At 50.6% G+C, this 24230-nt stretch overlaps 1 protein-coding gene across 1 annotated transcript; it reads left to right on the top strand.

Moving 5' to 3' along the window:
• Nucleotides 1-241: 241 nt before the first annotated feature.
• CREB3L1 (cAMP responsive element binding protein 3 like 1) lies at nucleotides 242-22036 on the top strand. Its single transcript, XM_009277529.2, has 11 exons — nucleotides 242-449; nucleotides 5266-5426; nucleotides 7077-7155; nucleotides 8106-8266; nucleotides 8864-9013; nucleotides 9821-9879; nucleotides 11777-11845; nucleotides 14259-14358; nucleotides 18432-18552; nucleotides 19115-19361; nucleotides 19763-22036. Exons 1-11 carry the CDS (start codon nucleotides 257-259, stop codon nucleotides 19797-19799), a joined length of 1377 nt encoding a protein of 458 aa, XP_009275804.1. The 5' UTR covers nucleotides 242-256; the 3' UTR covers nucleotides 19800-22036.
• The last annotated feature ends 2194 nt before the right edge of the window (nucleotides 22037-24230 follow it).

Here is a 24230-nt window from a genome sequence, read left to right as displayed (position 1 = left end):
TTGTGGCGTAGATAAAGAGGCAGAGAAGATGTACAGCACCACGGACCTTTCTATCTTAATTCAAGGTGTTTTTATCAAACTGATGCAGGCAAGGGATAGGAACTGCATTTTCTCATCCAAAAAGGGCTGTTGCTGAGGTTTGGCTCTCAGAGCAGGGGAAGGCTCTCAGATCCCACTTGGAGTTGACACTAACGCTCTCTCTCCCTTTGTCTTTTCTCAGCATTTCTCAGAGAACCTGGATCACTTCTCTGACAACATGGAGGATTTCTCCAACGACCTCTTCAGCAGTTTCTTCGATGACCCAGTACTGGCTGAGAAGAACCCGCTGCTGGACATGGACCTGGATCCACCCACTCCAGGCATCCAGGCAGAGCACAGCTACTCCCTCAGTGGAGACTCTGCTCCCCAGAGCCCCCTCGTGCCTGTCAAGACTGAAGATAATGCTAATGGTGAGCATGAGACATGCACACTGCACAGCTTTGGGCACATCTGTTAGCAGAGGCTCTGGCTGGCTTCTATATATAAGGACAAACTGGCTATTCCTTGGGCTTGCGCATGGCTAATCCAGGGAAGAATTTGATCTGCTGTTGTCAAATACAGCCCGCATTTTTTCCTTCAGTTTGTGCTCTGATAGTCACATTGTTCCTTTACCGGGCTGTTATTTATGAGGATGATAATTGGTTGTGGTTCAGTGTGCTGCCAGCTTCTGGCAAGCAATAGGCAATGTCTCTTCAGGACCCTGCAAACCTGGGTGTGGATGCCCTAGATCCAGGTCTGTTTTGGCATCAGGCAGCAGGGTTTTGGCTTGAATATAGGAAGCATGAGTCTCTGGCTGCAACCAGTGCTGGTACATGCGGAAAGCTAAGTGGCTTCTTTACCAGCAGATCTTTTAGCAGGAGACAGAGAGGAACAGTCATTTCAAAACCTATTTTTAAAACAATTCGTTTCAGGATAATTTATGATGGCTGGATATTTTTAGAGCTGTCCTTGCAGAGAGTCCTGTAATTTGTGGGACTGTGTGGGTGTCCCAACAGCTGATGGACACCAGGCTGCCTGAAAAAGCAGTGGCACAGGCTCAGTATACACAGAAGAAAGCTATTCCTTTGAGCAAGAGTGAGACCTGGGACAGAGGCTTCCGTCTCATGGCCAGGAATGATCCCAGCTCTCTGGTACAAACGCCAAGGCAGGAGGAGAGGAGCTGGCCTCCTCTGCCTCTTTGGTCCCTGCAAAGGGCACAGCCATCAGTGCCACATTCCTTAGGGGCCACTCAGAGAGATGCTGGGAGAGAGGCTCAAGGCAGGCCAAGCAAGCTCTGCCTTAGTATCAAAAAAGCTTTCCATTCACATTTCTTTTACCTTAGCTTTAACCCCAGTACAGTCTTGGAGGGCACTCAGCCCAAACAGGCAACCAGGCAACTAATAAAAAACAAACCAGCATGAGTGCATAGACACATCTTTATTTTGCCCCTGCAAATGAATAGGAGGACTCATGTCCTCCCATGGCTTGGGAATGAGAGAAGCAAAAAGCATGAGTTTGTAGAAAGCAGTGAAATGAAGTCTGCCTGCATGAAGCTACCTCAGGGACTCCTCTCTGAGACACTTGCCACCACTTCTGCTCCTCTCCTCTGTGTCTGGACATGCCCCTGCTTCAGCTGCAGTGTCTCCAAGGCAAGACCACGACTTTCCTGAACGGAATGCGACACTGATCCTTGGGCAGAGGCCAGCACAGGGTGTACAGCGCCTAACGCAGGAGAGCTTGAGATGGACCTGGCACTTGCTCTCTGAGAGTGCAAATCAGCTCTGTACAGGGAGTAAGGCATAGTATTAATGCAGCAGGAATAGGGGTATCTATGCACCCAGTCCTGCAGTGGGATAATTCAACCCATCTTTCCAGGGCTATCTTGGCTTGTAATTGGATGTGAGTCATATTCTAGTGTAACCCTGAGTCAGGTCCAGTATTTGCAACACTGTGCAGTCCTTTTGGCACAGCTCCATCCAGTCTCAGTCCTTTTAGACATTCACTTCAAATTAATTACCCAGGAATGGCTTTTCTTTAACATTAAGCAAGCTCTGCGTGGTCTGCAGAGCTCCTCAGGAATGCCTGGGCTCTGTCTAGGCTTGGACTTGGCTGAGGCTTGCTATTTATCAGCTTTCTCCCAGCTTTTCTGCAGATCTCCAAAACACTTCCAAATCCTGCCCCTTCCCACATTGTTCCCACTAACACAGGTCAGCTAGGGCAAGCTGCTGGGTGCGTTGTGACCCTGCTTATCAGTGGAGTCTGCTTTCCAGATGGTTTGTGCATACGGACTGGCTGCTTCGGTTCTCAGTACCAGCCCTCAGTTCTGCAGGGCATGATTTGATGCCAGGAACAGGGGGAGCCAGGGTTGTGCAGAACAGTGGGTGCTGGACCAGCCTCAGGCTAGTGCCCGCACTTCTGTACAGGTCCTGCTTCCTCACTGCTCTTTGCCTCACCTCCTCAACCCAGGGCAGCTATGGATATCTTTCAGCCATACTTCTTCCCATTATGTACAGAGTATCTAGAGCAGAGGATAAGCTTCCTGGCATGCCTCACCCAGCAACATACAGTGAAATCTGCAGTGGTCACAGACTGACCATACCTCTGAAACATCCTCTGAGGCAGCAGAACATAGATGTGTCCACACAAAATGCCTTCTCCTCAGTCCCTCATTGACCTTCTGATGGCTTATGTGTTTCTGATTCTGTAACCCAATCGCTCCCCAGATAAATCTCCAAGGGTGGGAAAGAGAGCAGGGTCAGAATGTAGACAGGAAATGGGAGGACAGCGCATACTTATTTGGGTGTCTGTTCCTTGGACTGTCTGGACTGACAGCACTGGGGGCTGCTCTCTCGCCGAGTCAAGTCTGAATGGGGAGAGCCCTTGGTGGTCTGCTCTCCCTTGTCTGGTAACTTGCTTCTGCAGCAGGCCTCCCAGACAGAGGATGCCCCACGCCTCTGAAAAAAAGAGAAATGCAGAGCTTTGCAACAGAAAGGGAGGATGAGGAAGATGAGTCTTAAAATCACAGTAAGGGAACTTCAGATTAGCCGGTAGGCAAAACCTTCCCATAGTGGGCATAGTGAAACCGTAGAAGAGATTTAATGTGGAAAGCTGTGGATTCTTCATTACTTTGCAGAGGGGTAAGATCAAGTCAGACAACCATCTGTCAGGACTGACACAGGTTTAGTTGAACTTGTCTGGAGCAGCGGGATAGACTGGAAGACATCTCAAGGTCCCTCATCTCTGTGACAGGCTGTGGTCAGTCAGAAGAATTCAGTCCAAGTTTTCTGGCTGCAAACACTTGTGGCTGTGTAACACTTTGCCTCCTTCCATCAGAAAGGGCTTGTTTGCATACCAGGGGTAACTGGGACTTCACTACCAGCTGCGGGTTTGGTGTCCTTAGCAGGACAGAGAAAATGCAATTCAGTCTGTGTCTGCTCAGCAGCCTCTCTGTTGTCACGGCTGTGCAGTGCACCCCTGCCTGAGACGCTGCCTGACGACGTTGGCCCTGCTGCATTGTGGGAAGCTCTAGGAAGCGATCCAGCAGCACTGAGAGCAGCGCACACAGCTGATTGATAGGCACACAGAGCAGCCACAGCAACTCGTGTCTGTGCTTGAACATGTCCAGTCACACAGGGAGCTGGAAGGAACAAGCCTTTGCTAGAGAGACCTATCCAGGCAGCAAAATAAGAGGTGCCAAACCAAAGACAGGAAGACAACATATTCCACTGGCAAGGGCAACACTGTGTTAACTGATAGAATTCTTGCCCAAGCTTTAACACCACTGTGTCCATGCAAAAGCCAGAGGCAGGATTCTGCCCTGTCCTCTCCTGAGGGCAACAGAGCCTGAGTTGGGCAAAGATGACGTTAGGCCACCTTTAAGTTTAGTTCAGATGGCAGCTCCCACATGAACAGCTGCTTGCTTGTACCCTTCTTTGTGCAGGCTTTTCTGGAGCTGAGAAGGACCTCTCTCCCCCTCTCATCTTGCCATGATATCTTCTAGACTGAGACCTGCACTGCAGAGATGCTTTGGGCAGCAGACAGCTAGGCAACACCCCTGGGTCTGAGAGTGCTGTATGCAGAGAGCAGTTTAGAGGGGTCAGGGAGGGAACCCAACTGTGGCCTCATGTTGAGCCAACTGGGGCACTGTCTGGTGACACACTTAGCAATAGTCTGTCCTGTGTCAAGACAAATGCATTTCTCGTTGTCAGATAAAAAGGGGAAGGGTTGAGGATTAGGGAGGAGGATGCAGGCTCCAGGCCAGCTAGGAGTAGCTTTTTGGCAGGCTGAAGTGTTTGAAGAGCAACGAGGGGGCCAAAACTTCAGAGCAGAGCCCAGGCAGCTCTCCTGCCTAGCAGGTTTTTTTCCCCATCTGAGCTGCAGCTTATCCACCACTGCCTGAATCCCAGCCCCCGGAATCTCTGCTTCCAGTGACAAGCCAGGCTCACGCCACAGACTTGCACGGGACAGAGCAGGCAGGGGGCAAGGGGAGCGTCCCCACATAGCTCCATTCAGTTCTCTTCAGACACTTCCTTCCCCTCGCTGCTGCTTTGGTCCTTGCCATCAATGGCAGCGGGGCATGGCTGTAGGCAGCCTGAGCAGCGCGGGGTGGAGGAGGGAGCCTCAGAGATGAGACTGAGGGGAGCAGCCATGGGAACAGCCTCACAAGCAGGTGCCACATTGGACTTCCTTCCACAGAAATGGACCTTCCTCCTCTCCTGTCGTGCAACAAAGCTCTGGTACTTGGCACAACATTGGCGGGAGGCCAAAGCAGCATGTACAGCCGCCTGTCAGCCTTTCACTGTCATCGTGCTTGCCCTCTCACCAGCTCTCTAGCACAGAGATGGTGCTATTCTTGGTAACACACCTGGCAGCTCTGTGATGCTGGCCATGCTGCCTAAGGAGCAACAGCCTAGCATCCTTCTCTCACTGAGCTCTAAATATAAATAAGCTCCAGAGCACAAGACCGAGACATCACTGGGGGAAGAAACCCCGCAGCTGTCCTCCAGCGCTCGGGCTGCACAGTCAGAGCAGAGACACAATCCCTCTAGCTCTGTCCTGTCTGCTCCCCGCATGCTGGGGGTTCTTTCCCTTTTGTACTCTGTGCTGTGGGCCTGCACATGCTTGTGTGGTGACAGTGCTAAACTTGGAAAGGCAGCCTCCCCAGACGGGGGGAAGCTGTCTGCATGGATTTTTTTTTTCTTGTCCTGTTCTTGCTGGAGTTTGACTCTCATGTTGTGCATGTTTCAGAGCTGGAGAATGGAGTGTGGTCGCTGGGGCCCAAGCTCTGCTCCATCATGGTGAAACAGGAACAGAATCTGGCTCTAGACCTGCCTGAGTCCCAGCTAGCTGCCAGCTCCATACCAGTGCTGAACCTCCACCCTCTGCAGAGACTGCCAGTCCCCGAGGAGGTGAGCCCATCTAAGATCCATCGGGAACCCGGGCTCTCACACAGCAGCACCCTTGGTGATGCGGACCCAGCCATGTGAGTGCAGGGTCCTGCTAGGTGATTCAGCTGCTGGACAGACAGGAGAAGGTGATAACAAAGCCCAGATACTGCAGTATTTGTCATTCTCCTCTTGAAATGGCAGTCAGAGGAGCAGCACACCTGATGCTAGCTAGAACTACGTTCTTGATTCCTGCAGTGAAGCTACAAGACAGCTTACCCTTCCAGAGAAAACGATGGAAGGAGGGTTTTCTCCAGCACAGGAGGCTTTACAATCTCGGTTAAATACAAGTGTGTTTCCTTGGCACAAAAGCCAAAGGCTTTTAAGCTTGCATGTGCTGGAGGCCTGTCCCCTCCAGTCTGCCAGTATTTCTATAGCCACTCTTGGCTTGTTTTCATTTTTCGGAGAACAGTGTCAATTAATGTGATGCCAGTGACCCCACTACTAGTGAGTATAGACCCCTGCTTTGCCCCTGTCTTTTTCATAGCTTTGGGCCTCTCACTTTTCTCAGCTGCTCACTGGAAATGGAGGTCCCACTCCAGGTCCTGCTTGCTTTTTCCTATGAAGCAGCAGGAATTATTATTTCTAAGAAACAAGGGGCCAAGTCTTTCAGTCATATCTAAGTTCTTAAGAAGTCTGTTTGTCTGAAGGATGCTCACTTATGCCACTGGTACATGGGTGTAAGCTGGGGGCTCAGTTCGGCTGGCCCTGAGCCCAGCTGTGTTGGATGGGAAGGTTTGACCAGTGTCACACAGACATTGGCTATCTTGTAGCAGCTCAACAGATAACAGTAGAGCATCTCTGGGGTTCACTTCCTTTTTTCACTCATGCTGAGCGTCTTCCCATTTAAACAACCATCCAAAACAAATGGGTACTTCCAGCCAAAACTGTGCACAAACTTACTCCATTATTTACACAGCTTGAACTTGCTGTGCCCTCGAAGCTCTGCTGTGTGTGCTCAGCAGCCATACCATGGTGCTCTCTCAGCTGTGTTTACAGTCTGGAGGAGTTTGCAATGTGTCTGTTTAGTGTAAAAACTCCCCCAGCCTATGGTGGGCTGGGGGCTGGTGAGCCAGGGAGCTAAGGGGCAGCATAGCCCAGATGGGAATAAATCTACTCTTTATTTAACTCTCAGTCCCCTTCGATTGGAAACAGCTGCCCAGTGGCCCTGGTGAAAATCATGTGAGCAGGACAGGGGGTTTGTTCTCTTACTCCCAATTCTTATGAAGGCAGATCAAAGAGGGACTTCCCATGATAATGCAGAGGTTGGTTTAAATTGCACTGTCTGGGTCTAGCAAGGGAAGAATTGCCAAGGATAAAAGTCATCTCCCTTTCGGAGGTACTCAGTGCATGGCTTGGCAGCATATCCATCTGCCACTGCCTCTTCCTCTGCAAACGTGTTTGCACTCTGTGTGCCCAGCGACACAGACTTCAGGGGGCTTATGTTTGGACTCCTGGTTTCTATTATGGGTGGTGAGAGGCTGCTTTGGGCAGAGCTGTGAGATGAGGCAGTACAGAGAACAGGGGAGCAGTGGCTATGAACAGAACTGGTGGGAGCCCTCTGGGCAGGGGAGGTGGCAGCACCCAAGAGCTCCTTCTGCTTCTCTTCCACAGACTCCCATAGAAATGACTCCAGCGCCTGTGATCAAAGCTGAACCCAAAGAGGTGAACCAGTTTCTAAATGTACCTGCAGGTAAGCAGATAGAATTTGCTGGTCAACCTACATCCCTCTATATTACTCAGATATAGATCATTACTATACAGGGAGGAAAGACACCACCTGAGAGCAGAGCCATGCATACAAGGTAATACTAGGGCACAGACCAATAGAGGAGTGAGTGCTGCACTGTTCCAACTCAGATCAGTGTCTGGACCAGCAGCCACGCACGGAATTGTTCAGACAGGGACTCCCAGGCAAAACAGGCTACCTCAGAGTTGGAAATATGCAAGAGTGCCTTTAAAATCCTCAGAGGGATGGTAGCGTTATCCAAAACCAACCATCTGAAAGTCAGGAAATTCAGGATCCAGTTTAATTTGAAAGAAACCCAAGCATCTGAAAATCTGCTGATGCACAAATGAAAGCACTATAGGAACTCCCACTGCCGCAGAGAGACATTCCTTAGGCATATTCCCACCTCCATTAAGGCCCCCAGGCTCTCCAGTACAAAGTGGGGAGAATTTTCAAGTGCTTGGCAACCAACTGAGTGACCGGAGCCCCTTTGGATCAAGTGTGCTAGCAAGCATGTGAGCCCTGTGGTGCTTTTGGAAGAGCTTTTCTCTTACAGAGCTTCCTGTACTTGTGAACAGGCTACGGAGCAAAACATCATGGGCTTTGTAGTCCATTTTGGTTGACACCAGAGTACCTTATTGCTTTGTAAATACCTTCAGTGTCTTGGCAAAGCCCCTGTCAGCTCTTTGACTCCTGCAGTTCCTAGTTTAGCACATTTGAGGTCAGCCTCATCTCTGTCTTGGGCAGCACTCAGTCCAGCCTTGTTCTCAGACCCACCCCATCTTGTGAGACTCATCACCCTCTCCTTTTAGTCCTGTGTTATGGCAGTGCCTTTTCCTGTTGCTACTCAGGGCCCTATGCCTGTACCAACAGGCTGACATGAGAGCCATTGACTTGATCTCCTTGTTTCTCAGTAGATGACCTGGTGCAGATGCCTCCAACTCCACCCAGCAGCCATGGCAGTGACAGCGACGGATCCCAGAGCCCCCGGTCCCTGCCTCCCTCCAGCCCAGCCCGACCCGCTGCTCGCTCTTCTACTGCCATCTCCTCCTCACCTCTCCTCACAGCACCACACGTAAGGAGGCAGCAGGACATCAGGGACTGGGACACAGGGCTCCTTGGTGCTCAAAGTGGGCTGGAGGCTTTCTGAGGCTCATGTCGGGGATCCTGCCCTTGTTAAGGTCTCCAAACTGAAATGCTCTGGCAAGGCAATGTGATGTCCTAGCATAGGGGCGTGGGGACAGGATGGTGCTCACAGGAGTGCGGAGAGGCACAATGAGTCTTGCACAATGCCTACCAGCAGCTATTTTGTTTCAGCAAGTGCTCTCTTTCACCCCACACTTTGGGAAGTGGCCTATGCACTGGAGGACTTTCTGAGGAGGTTAATGGAAGAGAAAGGAATAACCAAGAATTCCCATAACCAGACTGTTTTTTTACCATCGCCCAAAAGTTCTTTGGCGGGGTCCTGCAGTGCAAGTGTGTAGCCAGCCTCACCATGAAGGAGCCCTCCCGAGTGAAAGAGGAAGGCAGCTGCTGAGTGTGCCCCCAGGATCAGGTTGAGAGCAGGAAAGAACACTGCCCTACACCTATTTGTACTGAGCCCCTAGCTGCTCTGCAAGGCTTTAAGGAGGGATAGAACTCCTTGCTGATGGCTGCTCTCTGTGTGTTTCAGAAGTTACAAGGGACCTCTGGCCCGCTGCTCTTGACTGAAGAGGAGAAACGCACCTTGATTGCTGAGGGCTACCCCATTCCTACCAAGCTGCCCCTCACCAAAGCAGAGGAGAAAGCACTGAAGAGGGTCAGGAGGAAAATCAAGAACAAGGTGACTGTTTGCAAAAAATGTAACCGTGCAGTTCCCATGATTCCAGAGCATCCTCAGCTGACCAATGCTAAAGTTACCCTCGCCTCCTCAGCTGCAGTGCAGGTCAGAAAAGGTGGGATCCTGCCTTTGGTGCACTGGCACGAGCCTCCCAACCCACAGAAATGGTGCCATGGGGCATCTCTGCATGAATGCTGTGCATGCAGCCGTATCTGGGGAGTATGACTTCCAGCCCAGCTCCTGGGAGTGTGTGGCCTGAGATGGGGCCCACAAGCTAAGGCATCATGGATCAGACAAACCGGCCTGGTCAGGCCTTGCTGTGGGGGCAGGGAAACAAGAGCCATTGCATAGTGCGGGCCGAGTGATGCACAGAGCTCATTAGCCAGGCAGAGGCTGGAGACTTTAGACTGTGATTAGAAAGCATCCCGTGGGAGAAATGATGAGACCCTGAATTAGTCACCCAGTGACTCAGAAGTGGTCTGGGGTAGAATCTGCCCAGATGGCCACAGCACGTACCCATGTGAGTCAGAGGAGTTCAAAGCAACCCTAAAGATGCTCTCAGCAGCAAGGGGGTCAGGCATACTGCAACAAATGGTTGTGTCCTACAGGCCAAAGAAGGCTGCATACCTACAGCATCCATCCCTCCCAGTTTTGGCCTGGAGACCAGTAGCCATGGCAGACTGGAAGGTGACTTCCCCATTTACCTTTAGGGTGCTGTGTGTGCAGGGAACAGACAAGGTGAGGGAGCCACAAAAAAATGCCTAGAGGCTTATGATACTGACTCCTCTCTGATGGCTGCCCCCCTCACAGATCTCTGCTCAGGAGAGTCGCAGGAAGAAGAAAGAATATGTGGAGTGTCTAGAGAAAAAGTAAGTTTCTTCTTCTCAGTCTTACCTTTGAAAAAGGAGCCCTGTCCATGCACAGCCCCCCTTTCTAGTGCTTTTGTCCCTGAATTGCTCAAAGAGTACGATTCCTTGCAAGGCTGGCTGCACCGAAGTTTGGTTTGGGATCCTGCCCCTACTCCCCTCCCTCCTAGAAATCCTCTTGCAGGATAAAGATTGCTCTAGAAACCTTGTGTTTCCAACTGCTTGGTTTGGCTGGTCCCCTGCAGAACACAGGCCATTTTGGCTGCCAGCAAGGTGGGATTTTGGGTAAGAGTCATGTTTCCCCACTGGAAGTTGCTTCTATTTTGTCTGCTCCATAAGCAGCAGGCCCTCTGAGGGGGCTTCCCCCCCCTCTCTTCCCATGAGGGTGGACACACAAGCATTTGATAGCAAGAAAAACCTTGCACTACAGTTATTCCCCACACTCCCTCCCCTTCCACCGTTCCCTGTGTGAGCTTTGTTTTTCTCCTTGCAACCCTGAGGTTGGTCCTGCATGTATGGCAGGCATAAGCCAAAGGTGACATCACATGACACTGACAGGGTAGAAAATAACTCTTGAGGGGCTGATCCTGTAATCCCTTCTGTACTAGGAGCCCCTGATGGGCATTCCCAGGCAAAGAAGAATGCCAGGATCCAGGTGCAAATTCACATTTCTGTTTAAATACTGTCTTCTTCCCTGTTATTAATACCACCTGAGATCAGCAAAATGGAAAAAAACAACCCCCAAACCCAACCTTAATTAACTCTTCTCCCTGATGCTATTTGTTTATGTTCTCTAAGCGCGTAGAAATGCTGAATGAAAACAGATGACTCAAGGCACCTTCAAGTTCTCATGCCCTTCCATAAGCAGCACCTCAGTGTGCATGTGTGTGTCCAGGCATCAGAGCACATCACCTCCAGCTAATGTCCCACATTGACACCCAGATCCTTCAAGCCGGGGCTGGGGAGTTCACTGGCCTTGCTCAAGTGGCAGGTCCAGGGCTTTCTGTGCTGGGGCCTCTTCCCTAGACGTGGCTGTGGTGCCTGTATGTACTCAGCAGTTTGTTATGCTAGTGCATTGCTGTGACAGATGGCTTTCAAACAATGCCAGGTTTAAATGTGAACCAAAAGCAGCATACAGTGATTTTTTTTAATGCAACAAGCCTTTGGTCAACTTGGCTTTCTGTAAGAGCTGGTTTGTCAAAACCTGTACTTGGGCCCTTCACCATTCAGTTTGACACCTTTGCTGCAAGCCCAGTTTTTACACGGAACGCCTGGTTCGGAGGCTGTGCTGGAAACCTCCAGCCGGATCAGGCTGTGTCCCTGGCCTGCCTTCCTCCGGGCCTGGAGACATTCCCCTTCCCTCCTCCCAAGTGCAGCCTAACCACTTTCCCTTCCGAAGCTGTGGGAGAGAGCCTGCAGGTTCTCTGCTGCCCTCAAGTGCCTGCAGTCGGAGCTGGCCCAGCACTTGCACAGAACTGCCTGGTTTACATATGCAAGGCGCACAACCAGGGCAGGTTCTCAGTCTGAGTGGGAGAGGTTGGAATTTGTCCCCCTGTTCCTTTTCCATGCTCCTTAGGGGGGTTTGGAAGTGATGGAAATGCCTGCATAATTTTGGGTCTGTGCTGACTTGACCTGCCTGTAACTGGGTGCTACTGGCTCTCCCAGCACTCGGGAAAGCCTGAACTGGGAAATGTCACACATAACTGTCCACCTGCAGTCTCATCCCCGGTCCGTTGAGGCTGGCTGCAGCCAGATGGGCAAGGGACATCTGGCTCCAGGACCATATCTGCAAGTGATGGATGGAGCCACTGAGCCTCCACACCCCGAGAGAGGCAAGGACTACATTTGCTTTATCTGTCTTGCCTTTGTAACTAACCGGCTATGGGTTTTATTCCCACAGGGTTGAGACATACACAACAGAAAACAATGAACTCTGGAAAAAAGTAGAGACCTTAGAAAACGCAAACAGGTAAGAGGGGCTAGACCTGACCCTCTCTGTAGGTGGGGTGGGGTGGGCAGGAAGGGAAGCCAGGGGAGTGCTGGGGCAGGGGGGTGAGAAGAGAAAGGCAGGCTCCCCCAGCTCCTGGCGGAACGAGCGCTGCTTGGCGAGGCGCTGGTTTTCGGCCCGTGGCAGCAGCGAGGCAGCTGGATTTGGTTAGCGAGCCTGGAATGTTTGTGTTGGGATGGCCAGGCCGCGCCACAGCGAGGGGAAGGAGGGAAGGCGCGTTTCTCACATCTCTTCCTCCTTCTCCCTGCAGCCCTTTGGGCTCATGCTGCCCTCCCCATTGCCCTCCAGGCCTCTGGCTGTCTCCAGGGCAGCTGCACTGAGGGAGGCCCCTCACACCAGCACCTCAGACCCACTGTTTCTGCTCTTGGGCTCTTTGGAGGAATACAAGGCCCTGGGCATAATGTGGCTGTTTCAGGTTTCTCTTGAGAAAAAGCTGAACAGACTTGGTGAATACAGGGAAAGCCCATTCCTCTAATAAAGGTAGAGATCCCAGCTCCCACAAAGTCCAGGGCAACTCCCTGTACATGTGGTACCCCAGCCCTTGCCCTGCCTCTTCCCCTTGCAAAGCAAGCCTGAAGGATATCCCTCCCATCTGCTGCTGCTGCTCACCTGAAAGAAGCAAGCTGCTCCCACAGCCCCAAAGCAGGCCCCTGGCTCCCTCGCCCAAGAATCTGGTGAGCGCTTGTGCTTCTAATACACAGAGCTGGCCGACTGATCACCAGGGGAATTTGCTTCTTTGGAAGCAAATAATGAAGACTCCCATCCCTGCAGTGGGGATGGGCAGCAGGAGCTGGTGGAGAGCCCAGCTCTGCTCTCTCTTACTGGGTGCAATAGGTGTGAGCAAGGGCAGGGGCAGCTGCAGCGCTGTTGAGGGAGAAGCTCATTTCTATAGCCCTGTTTCTACCACCCCCAGCTCAAATTGAAGGGGAGAACCGCAGCCAGAGAGCCAGTCCCCCCACCCACCCCTCTGCTGCCACTACAGCTCATGGAGTACTCCTTGAGGCTCTGCCGCACTCCTTCCTCCCATCCATGACACAAGTGCTGTGGCCCCAGTTTCCAGGCCAGCCACTGGTGCTGGGACTAGGGACTGTCAGGCATGGTCTGGCTGAGGTGTGCAAGTGGCTGGAGCCTCCCATCTGCCAGAGATGTGGCTGCCCAGCTGCTCTCATCCACAGGGCACAGCCTGCCGCCCGACCTCGCTGGGAATGCAGGCAGCCCCTGCTGCTGAAAAAGCATGAGCCCCACCCTGCAAAATCAGGAGATTGGCCTAGAAGCCAGGAGATTTTTTTTTTTCAAAATACACATTGTGTTCTTTCTGATTGGGTTTGGTTTTTGAGCACTGCCAGTGGGACGCTCTGTGCTTCTCTCCACATGTACAAGGAGCAGAAGAGGCTTTGGAAAGAGATAAAGCTGGGATTCTCCTGCAATCTCCTGGCTCCAGGACCTGGCATTTTATAAAGGCTCAAACATATTTGTGTAAAACAGTCAGTGCTCCCAGGGGGAAACACTCAGTAATCTGCATTTCAGTAATTTGCAGCCCTTGGGAACTGTGTGCTCTGTAGTCTCCCTCATTGCAGATTTCTTCACCAGCCCAGTGAAGAATTTGGTGGCTCTTAGTAACACACCTACCACTGTTCTGTGCTTATGTGTGCCAATGCCCGTGTTCAGTTAAGTGGGGCAGAGAGACCTTAGCACGTGTTCCAGCCAGGGCAGCCAGAGAATTAATTAATTGCTGAACTCAAGATTTGGCTTTGCCCACATCCCTCTGCAGAGTTTGCCAAGACTGAAGAAGCTGGAGGGGATCAAAACTGGTTTTCGTTTCTCTCTACCATATGGTTCAGGGCACAGGTCGAGCTGCAGATTGTGTGTCTCTGAGTGAAGTGGGAGGAGGTGGGCCTGTGCTCAACGTCTGACCTGACTACGAATTTCAGTCCCCGTCCCAGAGCTTGGTTTTCATGGTAGCCTGCCTCTCCATTGCTTTTGGAGATGACTGGCTGGCCTTTGAGGCACCCAGGACTCCTAAATGAGTGGGACATTCATAACGGTGGGTAGTTGCAGTGACGACTACGGTGGATCTACCGGTGAGGAGACTGAGGGAAGGTGCTGCAGGGGGTTACCACAGCGTAATGGCACCTTGGGGGCATACCTCCCACAGTTCCTGCACACTTTATATCTCAAACTCACCCTTTTTTGTTTCATGCTTCCCAAGCCTGTTTGGTCAGAGAACTTGGGCAAGATACAGCAAGGGGGAGATACTTGTTTTCAGAAGAAGGGAAAATCAGGGTAAAATATGAAAGGGGTAGTGGTATTCTTGCATCACTTACTGGCTGTTACCTCCTTATCGAGTTTTGATTTGGGTTGTTTCCTATCCTAGGACTCTGCTCCAGCAGTTACAGAAGCTGCAGGCTCTGGTAGCTGGGAAAGTCTCCAGACCTTACAAAATGGCTTCCACGCAGACTGGGACCTGCCTAATGGTATGAGCTTCATTTCCATCTTCCTTGTTGGTCATGCTTCCCCAGACAGCTTTGTCGATTGCCTGTCTCTGCCCTCTTTCCCGCTGCCCGGCTGTGTTGCCAGTTACATCTGCTCTCTCCTTTTGTGTTAGAGTCACCAGAACTGGGCCCTGTGTCATACATACATTGGTAGTGTCAGTTGTTCATGCAACAGATTTAGAATAATTCCTGCATTTTCACTGTCTTGTTCTTTGGACAAAACAGCACTTTGTTTGCTTTTCATTAGCTATTGGACATTCAGCAAAAATTTTCAATGAGCTTCCATCGTAATGGGTAGAGTTTTCTTTTGCTGAGTTGGTAATGCTTAATGTTTAACTCAGCAGGGCAGATGAACAGTTCAAGAATTCCTCACAGTGGGCATTACCTTGTGTTTATCAGCAAGAAATGGCATCTGTTCTTGCTATAGGCAAGCACATCAGGCCTTGTCAAATCCAGCTGGAATTCTCTTCGTTTGCCCTTTTGACTAACCAAAATCATTCGGGGTTGTCTGTTGGTTTTAGTAATCCCTATTTGCCTCTCATTTCTCATAGTGGAGGATCATGGTTAAGCAATATTGGCTTCACCGTGGAGCTTTAGGGCATGCCAGTGTGTGGCCATAAATAGAGTCAATCGCTTATTCTTCATCTCACTTTTTGCCAGGGGAAAAGTTTCTGATCCATGATAAAAATACAACCTTCAACCCTGTGATGTCTTTGCAGGATTGTCGTAGTAGCTGCTTGAGACAAATTTGTCAAATTAGTTATCTATATCTAGTTATCACTTCTGTACTGTTAACAGTTGTGAAATACAAACAGATGATGAGGTACTTGCCCCACTTTCTCAGCACCCTCAGTGTCCTGAGGGGTTGTTTTTCGCTCTTGGTTATATCTGTTTCCTTGGTTCCAGAGCCCCTGCTCTGAAATTTCCAGCACTTTCTCCTTTCAAAATCTGCTCAAACTTTTGCTACTCTTTGCTGCCCCCATGTCAGACCAGATTTTTCTTTTCTGTTGGCTGCTCTATGGCTTCATTCCCAAGTTCTTTCCACATTTTCGGGTGTGACCCAGCTGGGCCCAGTGACTCATTGCTCCTTAATGCAGCAGCTCAACATAGCACCCCTGGCTCAAGCAATTCTTCATCACTACTACCTGGAATGAGCAAGTCCAGGAGAGGTGCCTTCCAGACATGCCCTGTGCTCTAGGCTGATAAAATACCTAATGTAGCTTCTCAACAATGACTTATCTCTCCTTGCTGCTCCCTTCGTTCCACGGCATCCCAGCCCACACACCAACTCTCTCAGGCTTCCTAGCTTTGAAGCATTTCAAGAATTTATAATTTGCTTTTCTATCTTTGGCCAGTTCCTCTCATAGGCCTCCGAGTTCCCATTTTCCGTTTTCAAATACAGCACTCCTTATCACGACAGATACGTAGAATCATCATGCCTTGCAGCACGGGAGTGGAGCAGAGTACCCTTCTTTTATAGCCCTGTGTCATTCCTGCTGGATATTTTTCCAGCCAGTTCTTGAAGGCCTCCAGTGATGAGCAGTCCTCAGCCTCCTCAGGCAAACCATTCCAGTGCTTTGTTATCTTTCCCAGATAAAGCTTTCTTGCTATCTCATCTCAATCTTCCTTGCAACAGCTTAAGCCTATTACAGCTTCTTCTGCCCACTGTAAGCAAGACCAGTTTACCCTCCCTTTGTGCAGCTGCATTTTACATATTTGAAAACGATTGTTTTTGAGCAACTCCCTTCAGTCTGCTCTGCTAAATCACCACAATTTCTTCAGTCTTCCCTTGCAGGCTGAGTTACTGAATCACTGCTTGTTCCCAGAGCTCTCTTCCAGACTTTCTCCAATTGCCCTGCATCTTTTTGGAACTACAGGGCCCAAAGCTGGACACAGTGTTCCACCTGAAGGCCGGTACAGAGCCAGCCGGCCAGCCAGAAAGCCTCTTCATACTGCCCAGGCTGAGATTTGCCCTTTGCAAAGTGACACCAACTTGCGCCCACCTTGTGCTCCATTTTAACTCCCAGATCCTCTTCTGTAGAACAGCTGTCTAGCCACGTAGTCACTGACGTGCTTCCTCTGTTAATCAGTCCTGCCACCTCACAGGTCTCAGCAGGTCTCGGCATTTGTCTGTATTGATCTGCCCGCTTTTCTCTTGGACCACTTCTCCCCATGGTCAAGATCATTCTGAATTTGAATCCTGACCAAAAGCCAGTCTGCTTGTAGTCTCTCCCATCTGCAGATTTGATATAGTCCATCATCCAAGTCAAGCTTAAAAATGTTGAATCTTGCCAGAGCCATAACGGATCTCTCTGCTACTCCATCTGCTACTTCCTCCCAGTTTGACAGTGAACCATTTGATAACTACGCTCTCAGGATGTCTTTTTTTGATTAATTTTGCCTCCGCCTTTCCAACTGGTTTTGCAGTATTTTCCTCTAGCTTAGTTTCCCTTGCTTTTTAAGAGGTCAAAATCATGAGATGGTCAAAAGCTGCGAGATGAATGGTACTCAGAGTCAAACCAAGAGTTATTGTTATGAAGTGTTACAGAGTTTGAACTGGAACTGAATCAAAGCATCAGAGTTAACCTGAAACTAAACAGAGTAAAAACAATGCTGGTTTGCAAAGCTCCAGTTGAAAGCCATGTTAAAGCAAGTTGTTAAGTACACTGCTCTTTCCCAGCCCATAAAGCTTGTTTTGTTTTAGAAGAGAAGAACAGGCTTCACAGGGCTGTTTCCCCTTTCTGGAAGTTGTGTGTTTGGCTGTGATAATTCCAAGCAACATATTCAGAATTTATTTTTTCCCCTATTTCTGTGGAATAAGGGTTCTAAATGCTTTGTGTGCCTGATATGATGTGCTTAGACAGCGTCTATGCCATCCACATTTAATTTCCTTACTTTAAAACTAGCCGTGAAGAGTCTGGACATTTAAAATCCCTCTTCACATAGCATAGCATCCCTGTGCTATTATTTGATCTTCCACATCTGGAATCCACTGGTCGTCAAAATTACCTTGATGTACCAGCTTCTGTGCCTTACTTAGGCATGGCTATTCCGAAATAGGTGGCTATTCTGAAAACCAGTCAAGCAATTGCTGGCTGTCCCCATAGGTGTCCCCACAGGTCAAACTTAGCTAGTTTATACATAGGTAGTAGAATTCACCAACAGATGCATTGCCTCTTTGACGTGCTCAGTCTGAGCACTAAGCTGACGGCAGCTAGTTATATACCACCCATGGCACATAGGTATTCAGGTAATAAGGATTTGGCTCTGTATCATTTCCCATGTGTCCCCTCCTGCTCTGTACTGATAGTTCCCTAAACTCTACAGAGTCTCTTACGATCAGCACTGGCATCTCACTCTGAAGCTTTACTATTATGGCAGAATTTACAGACAGGTGCAGACCTACCAGAGGGGGATTTCCAGGGGGCTCTCATCTCCTTTTATCACTGCCCAGTAGCCCTGACTGGTCTGCCTGATAGCAGAAGGCAGGGACACATGGTCCTGCATACCTACATGTCAAGCATAAATTTAACCCTTTCCTTGGACTCTTCATCCTTGCTATCAGGTATTAGGTGGCTGCAGTTCTGCTGTCATTTCTGTCCTTGCATGGACAGTAGCTTCACTTTGCTATGTGCTGTGGTACCTCACAGATTTTTCCCAGTAAGCTTGTTTTCTTACAGCCCACTACAGCTCCTACTGAGGCTATGGTCAGGTTCCCTTTGGTCAAGGCAGAGTTCATCCCTTCTGTTGAGTCTCCCTCCTTCTGAGCTTGTTTCCCAGCTATGCCTTCCACCACCTCTCATCAACTGGACAGGCAAGTTCTCACCATTGAACCAGAAATACTTCAAATAAAGCAACACGGGGAAACTTCTGACTTCCCTTCTCAGATTTGCAGCAGAGATTAGCAGAGCAAGCCCTTTCCCTCCCTGGGGGACCACAGCGACCCAGTTGTCAGCCTGACCACACGTTCTCACACAGCCTCATGTTTGTGTGCTGCAGGGGGGAGTGTTTCCTCATGGCTAGCAGCACTAACTCTGTGCTGATCTCCTCTCTAGGTGCTGGCGCTCTGCTTCGTTCTGATCCTGGGATCCCTGATGCCCTGTCTCCCTGAGTTCTCTTCAGCATCACAGACAGTGAAAGCAACACCAGCACCAGACATTTACACAACTAGTAAGAGTGAGTCTAATGTGGTTCCTCCATTTCACCCTGTCAAACCATTTCTAGCTCTTCTCTCGACACTCCCGGTTCAGGGGTAGCGTCCTCCCCTCAGTGCCTACCCCATAAGCTGGGGCTCTGGCGAGGGGAGATTCCTGGCCTGTCAGTGGTACAAACTCTGATAACAGCACCTTGTTTGGGCCTGTTGTCGTTCTCTGCTAACCATTGTCCCAAAACATGGTGTCCTGCCTGTAAATCCAAAACACAGCACTGTACCAGCTACTAGGAAGGGAATTAACTCTATCCCTGCTGAAACCAGGACACATGGCAAGTGTCAAAGGAAGGAACATGAGGGAAAAGTCCCAGGGCAGATTGATTGTCTTCTGAAGAGGCTGTGTGTCCAGGGGGGCATTTGCCTCCTGAAGCTGGGGAGAGGTGGGCATCCTGCAGAGCAGGCCTCCTGCACAGTTATGCATGGACAAGGCCATAGCTGGGTGAGCATGTGCGGAAACCACCACCGTGACCCACACCCATTGCAACAGACCTTGTCCTCATTGTTAACCAATGCTCTCCTGTTTTCCAGTTCAGTCACGGAGCCTCCTTTTCTACGATGAGGGTGCTGGCTCCTTAGAAGAGAGCTATAGCTCCTTCCTAACCATGGACCATCCTGAGGGGTGGGAGGCCGAAAAAGGGCAGTCTGAGGAGGGAAGGCCTCATCTGGCCAGGACACATGAGACAGCCAAATATCTGAGCAAATCCCAGCTGGAGGGTCCTGACCAGAACCAAACTGACCCAACTCTCGCCCACCTCAAAGAGCAATTCCATGAGAGGTAAGCAGGTGGGGGCCACCCTCCAAGGCCCAAAACACAGCATGGTGTCTGGGAGTGAGCAGCAGGCATGTCCCCTCTGCTGCAAGCTAAGGACAGCTGAGCTGCCCGGGACAGGCAATTAGCTAAAGAGCAGTGGCTGGAGGAGGCCAATGCTGGCAGGGAGCGTAAGACCAAGTTTATTTTCTAGAGCAAAAGTTTGGGACTCCATAAAGCAGTGTCCCACTGGCATAGAGCTGAGGAGGACTGGGTGATTCAGGTGGTCCCAGGCTTGCTGGTCATTCAGTGCCCTGGGGAAGGGCTCCATCCTGGTCAGAGCAAACCAGCTGGGCACACAGAGAGGTGAATTTGCATAGGAGGCTGCAATGAACCTTGACTGATGCCTTGTCTTTTCTTTTCCTCAGGGAGACAAGCTCCAGTGAGACAGCTGAATACTTGTAGCAGCTGCTGGACCTCAAGGCCTCATCTGTCTGATTGCAGGATTCCCTCCTCACTGAGCAACTGAGGGGACTTGGCGGGAGAGGACGCTGCATTCAGACACTCCTACGCTGGCCTTGGGTTCAGCTCCTCCCCTTCCCCATGCCCCCCGTTAGTACTGATTTCTCTGAGGGGAGTTGCAGGACTGCCAGAACCAGCAATAAATGTCTGGCAAAGCCCTGAGACACCCTCTTCTCCTGGCCTTACCTCCTGCTTAAATGAGCGCTACCCTATGGGTGTGGGCTCACCTTGGAGTGGAGTGAGATCAGGGGAAGCCCTCAAACTATTCAGCTCACTCCCCAAAGCCTCCAGACCAAGGGGGCTGTCCCCAGGCGTGTACCCCTTGGCTACATCAGATGCACCTGAAGGAGAGAGAGAGTTCTGGATTTACTGTCCTGCCTGGGGGGCTTAGGAGTGGGTGATGCTGGTGCTGGAGAGATGGCTCTGGAGAGTTTGAGCTCATTCCTTCCCCTCCATCTGTTAGTATACTTCTGCTTCCGTTGAGAGAAAACCTAGTTCTTCCTTGCTCTAGTTTTCTCTTGATGGACATGCCTACATAACTTCCACGCCAACTATCTGCAAAGATCTGCACACAAACGGAGTGGGGGAGACAGATCCCAGACAGATAAACCACCGTAAAAATTAGCCAGCAGCTTCTGGACAACCAGAGCTCTGAAATAGAGAACAATTTTCCCCCACAACCCACTTCTCCCCACCCTCGGCACCCTTGCTTTGGCAAGGGTGGTATTTCCCTTTCTGTTCCCAGCTTGGGCCCTACAGTGCAGTGCTAACCAGGTCAGTGGCCTTCTCACTTTTTCTTCTGCAGGCCTCCCCCTTTGAGAATGGGTGAGAGAAACCCACTCCCATAACCTGATCCCCGTCCCAGCTCTCCATCCCCAATTCTGCTTCATGCCAAATGGGGCCTTCCTAGGAACCACCAAGGAGAGCTCTGCAGCCCGCTGGAGGGCTGTCTGATAGCCATCATTCCCCTCACGTCCTCTGTGTGCACAGCAGTGTTGTGAAAGCCACTGAGGACATACTGGCATCTCTGGTGACAGGTATGTCTGTCAGGAAAGAGGTGGCATGTTGGAATTGGCCAGGATCACCAAAGACTCTTTTAGACCTCTTCTTCCTAAGTGCTGGCACCAAAGGTAGCAAACTCTTGCCGTACCACCCTTCAGGCCAGACTTGCCAAGTTTGGTGCTGAAATGACCTCATCTCAAGCCTATGCCATCCTCTTTAGCACCCAGACACCCATTTCTGACCCTTCTTCCTCTCTGGCAAAAGCCCTGCTGAAAGGCTCAGGTGTCTCCTCGCTCTGTTCCCTCAGCTACCATTTGATGGAAGGACAGTGTGGGACATGAGTGTCAGAGATCTGGGATGTGGCAGGTTGCCCCATGTTTGTACATGGGAGTCCCTGTGCACCCTGCCAGGTCTCACAGCAGGCTCCTCTTCGGCTTGTTTCTTTTCAAGCACCCTGGACTCACTCTGCACTGCCCCAGCCTCTCCTCTCCCCCCAGGCTGGGAGTGGAGAGGGCTCCCTGGAGATGAAGGATGGGATGGTTCTTGCTCAAGGACTGGGAGAAGTGAGGGAAGGGCCCTCACATCCCTCTTTTCTCCCTTTTGAAAACTGATTTTGCTCCCTGAAGCCATTTAGGACAAATTTGGACACAGCTAGCTGCAACCATACGTGCGTGGCCAGTAGGGTAAGGAAGAGGAAGGCCTTCAGCATAGCTCTGCTCTTCTTGAGGTTCACACAAGACCCGCTGGTCACCAGATACCACTGCATTCCCCGTCCTCCGCCTCCACCCCAGCACAAAGAACCACTGCCGGGTCCAAGCACGCCCTCCTCCACCCCAACACTTCCACTGAGCATGTCCCCGTGCCTCCCACTCCCACCGTTGTACAGAGACCAAAAGCAGAACTCGTTTGTACATAATGAACCTTATTTTGTATTATTGCCGATCCCTTAAGATATTGTATTTTGGAGACTCTCAGATCCTATTTTCAGTATTGTATTTTATTAAGAATTAGTGCGGGCTTGGCATCTATGAACTTCTTTCTTGTTAGCAGCTCACTTTCCCCTTATACTCCAGCAGCTGCCTCTTCCCTCTTGTTTGTTTTTTGTTTGGGGTTTTTTTTTTTTGTTTTTTCAAGCCACCTTTACCCCTCCTCCTATCACTTGCTCTGCATTTGCTTAGTGAAGCAAAATAAAAATAAAATAAAAAGATGCAGCATCAGCCCTGGGTTGACGGGTCCTTTCATTGAGGCATGGTTGTCATGCCAGCCCACATGCACAGCTCCTCACCTCCTGCTGCCTGACTGTCCTGTTCCCTGGCCGCATGCAGAAGTGGTTCAGTGCTGGGACCTCGTGCTCAGTGTCAGGGGCTAGAAGCAAACTTGCATGTTTTATTTCCAGCAGCACTGTGATTTCTTTTGCAGTTCTGAACAAGTCAGAACTGTTCTGCCTCAGTTTCTTCTCCCCCTCCGAAATACCGCTAACATCACCCTCTTGGAAGGAGGAAGATCATGGAATAAAGTTTATGAGGTGCAATGAGCTCCTCTGATGAAGGGGCTGTGCAGGGGTCTGTACAACAAAGACATTGCTAGTAGCACCGTGGCTCTGGCCCCATCCCATCAGAAAAAATACTTAAATCCTTCAGTTAACTGTAAAAGCAGAGCAGTTGCGCTCAGATCCGTAACAACTTGGGACCTGGCTGGCTGTCAGCCTGTAACCCTGATAGTCCATTTACATCCACGAAAACTGATAGGTTTTGTCCTGATTTTGTGTGAAACACAAGGCAACAGGGGGTCTAGAAAATGAATCTTCGTATTCTAGAAAGCTCCATGTGGGTTCATTAGAATTTGGCCATTGAAACTACTCCTTCCTGCAATCAGGCCCTCCACAGCTGGACGGCAGCCCAAGCAGGAGCTGCTCTCAGAGATGCTGAAAGGTGGTGGCTCTGTCTCCCGCCTCTGGCTGGGCTGGTGCAGCAGGGCTCTGTCCTTGCCACAGGAGGAGGATACGAGGCTTGGGGCTTGCAAAGATCTCTTTCTGTGGATTACGATTTCTTCGTGGAGAGGAGTAAAGCACTGAGCTGTCGCCACCCTGTTGTGACAGGGCTGGCCATTGAACAGTGGCGGGGAGAGAGAGGAGCTCTCTTTCCTTGGCTGGGTCTGTACTGCCAAGAGGGGGTGTGACATGGGATCCATGGCGGGTTAGTCTGATGCGGGTTTTACAGACCCCTGCAGAGCTCCCTTCCCCTACGCACACCCATGGATGCAAGGAAATGCCTGACCTTGCCCTGCAGTTTGTGTCCTGGGCCAGAACTAGTTTTAAGTCGAGGGTCTGATGTTTTCCCTGTGGCACCTTGTCCAAAAAGCAGCCTTCTACCCTTGCGTCAGTGTGATGCACCTTCCCCCACTGTGCGACCAGGCTTCTCCCCACTCCCACCAGATTTCATCCAGGGGAAGGGCTCCTGCCTTGCTTGCCCCTGTGCAACGTCACCCAGCTCTTTGGGCGTTGCCTTCCAGGGAGATTCTGGCCTGTGCCCTTCATGCATGCTCCAAAGCGTCAAGGGAAACCGGTGCAAGAGGGGAGCTCTTAAAAGGATGATTTCTCAGGCTTTGGATCCTTTAATGCTGATGCAGCCGGAGAAACCAGAAGCCCCATCCATCAGGAACAAATTTCCCTTCATATCAACAAATCCTCCTAATTCTGCAGTCCACCAGATAACTCTGAGCTGCTCAAAACAGGCACATTAGGATCTTTTGATCCCCGCTATGCCTCCCGAAATGCAGCTAGCCAATCACACCTACCGATTTGGCTACAGCGACTAATTAGAGCAGAACAAGAGAATTAGCAAAGCGAGAAGGCACCTTCTTTACAAGTCACCTTCAGCCTCACTCAATTATGCTGGGTCTGCTCCAAATGCCCCCAGCCAAGCTCCGCCACGCCAAGCCGGGCTTTTGCCCATTTAGGGTCGCATTTCTAACAAGCCTCTGCACTGTCGATACGTACAAGCCCTGAACAAAAGAACACCAGCAGAACACAGGCTTCGTTTTTCAGAGACAAATTATTCCCAACTGTTCTCTGTTACCAGGCCAACTTGAAAAAATAAGAGAAAAGAATTGGCTTTTGCAGCTCGCCGCTGCCGAGCGGGCCACTGGCAGCGCGTGGCAGCAGCCTGGCGGGTACATTGGGTTTGTTACAGAAGGATATGTGCTATTAGAGCATCCCCACTCTCCAAGTCTGGCATGATCCCTCTTGCTGTCACTGTTTGGGACTGTGCTAGCAGTTCTCACATGGATCCATCATGGGATCGGCAGGCTTTGGTCCTGCTGCCTGGCAAGGGGCCCAGGCTCTTGGACACCTTCTGTGGAGAATGGGGCAGT

Source organism: Aptenodytes forsteri, unplaced genomic scaffold (genome assembly GCF_000699145.1).
Source record: "Aptenodytes forsteri isolate BGI_AS27 unplaced genomic scaffold, ASM69914v1 Scaffold146, whole genome shotgun sequence".
Classification (NCBI taxonomy): domain Eukaryota; kingdom Metazoa; phylum Chordata; class Aves; order Sphenisciformes; family Spheniscidae; genus Aptenodytes; species Aptenodytes forsteri.
This window is presented reverse-complemented; position numbering and strand designations above follow the sequence as displayed.

What these genes read in the sequence shown, in the direction of transcription:
- CREB3L1 (XM_009277529.2), top strand. Translation starts at nt 257, where the DNA reads ATGGAGGATTTCTCCAACGACCTCTTCAGCAGTTTCTTCGATGACCCA. An exon ending in GGAGGAAAATCAAGAACAAG is followed by an intron (nt 9,014 to 9,820) that starts GTGACTGTTTGC and finishes CCCCCCTCACAG; the next exon opens with ATCTCTGCTCAGGAGAGTCG. An exon ending in GTGGAGTGTCTAGAGAAAAA is followed by an intron (nt 9,880 to 11,776) that starts GTAAGTTTCTTC and finishes TTATTCCCACAG; the next exon opens with GGTTGAGACATACACAACAG.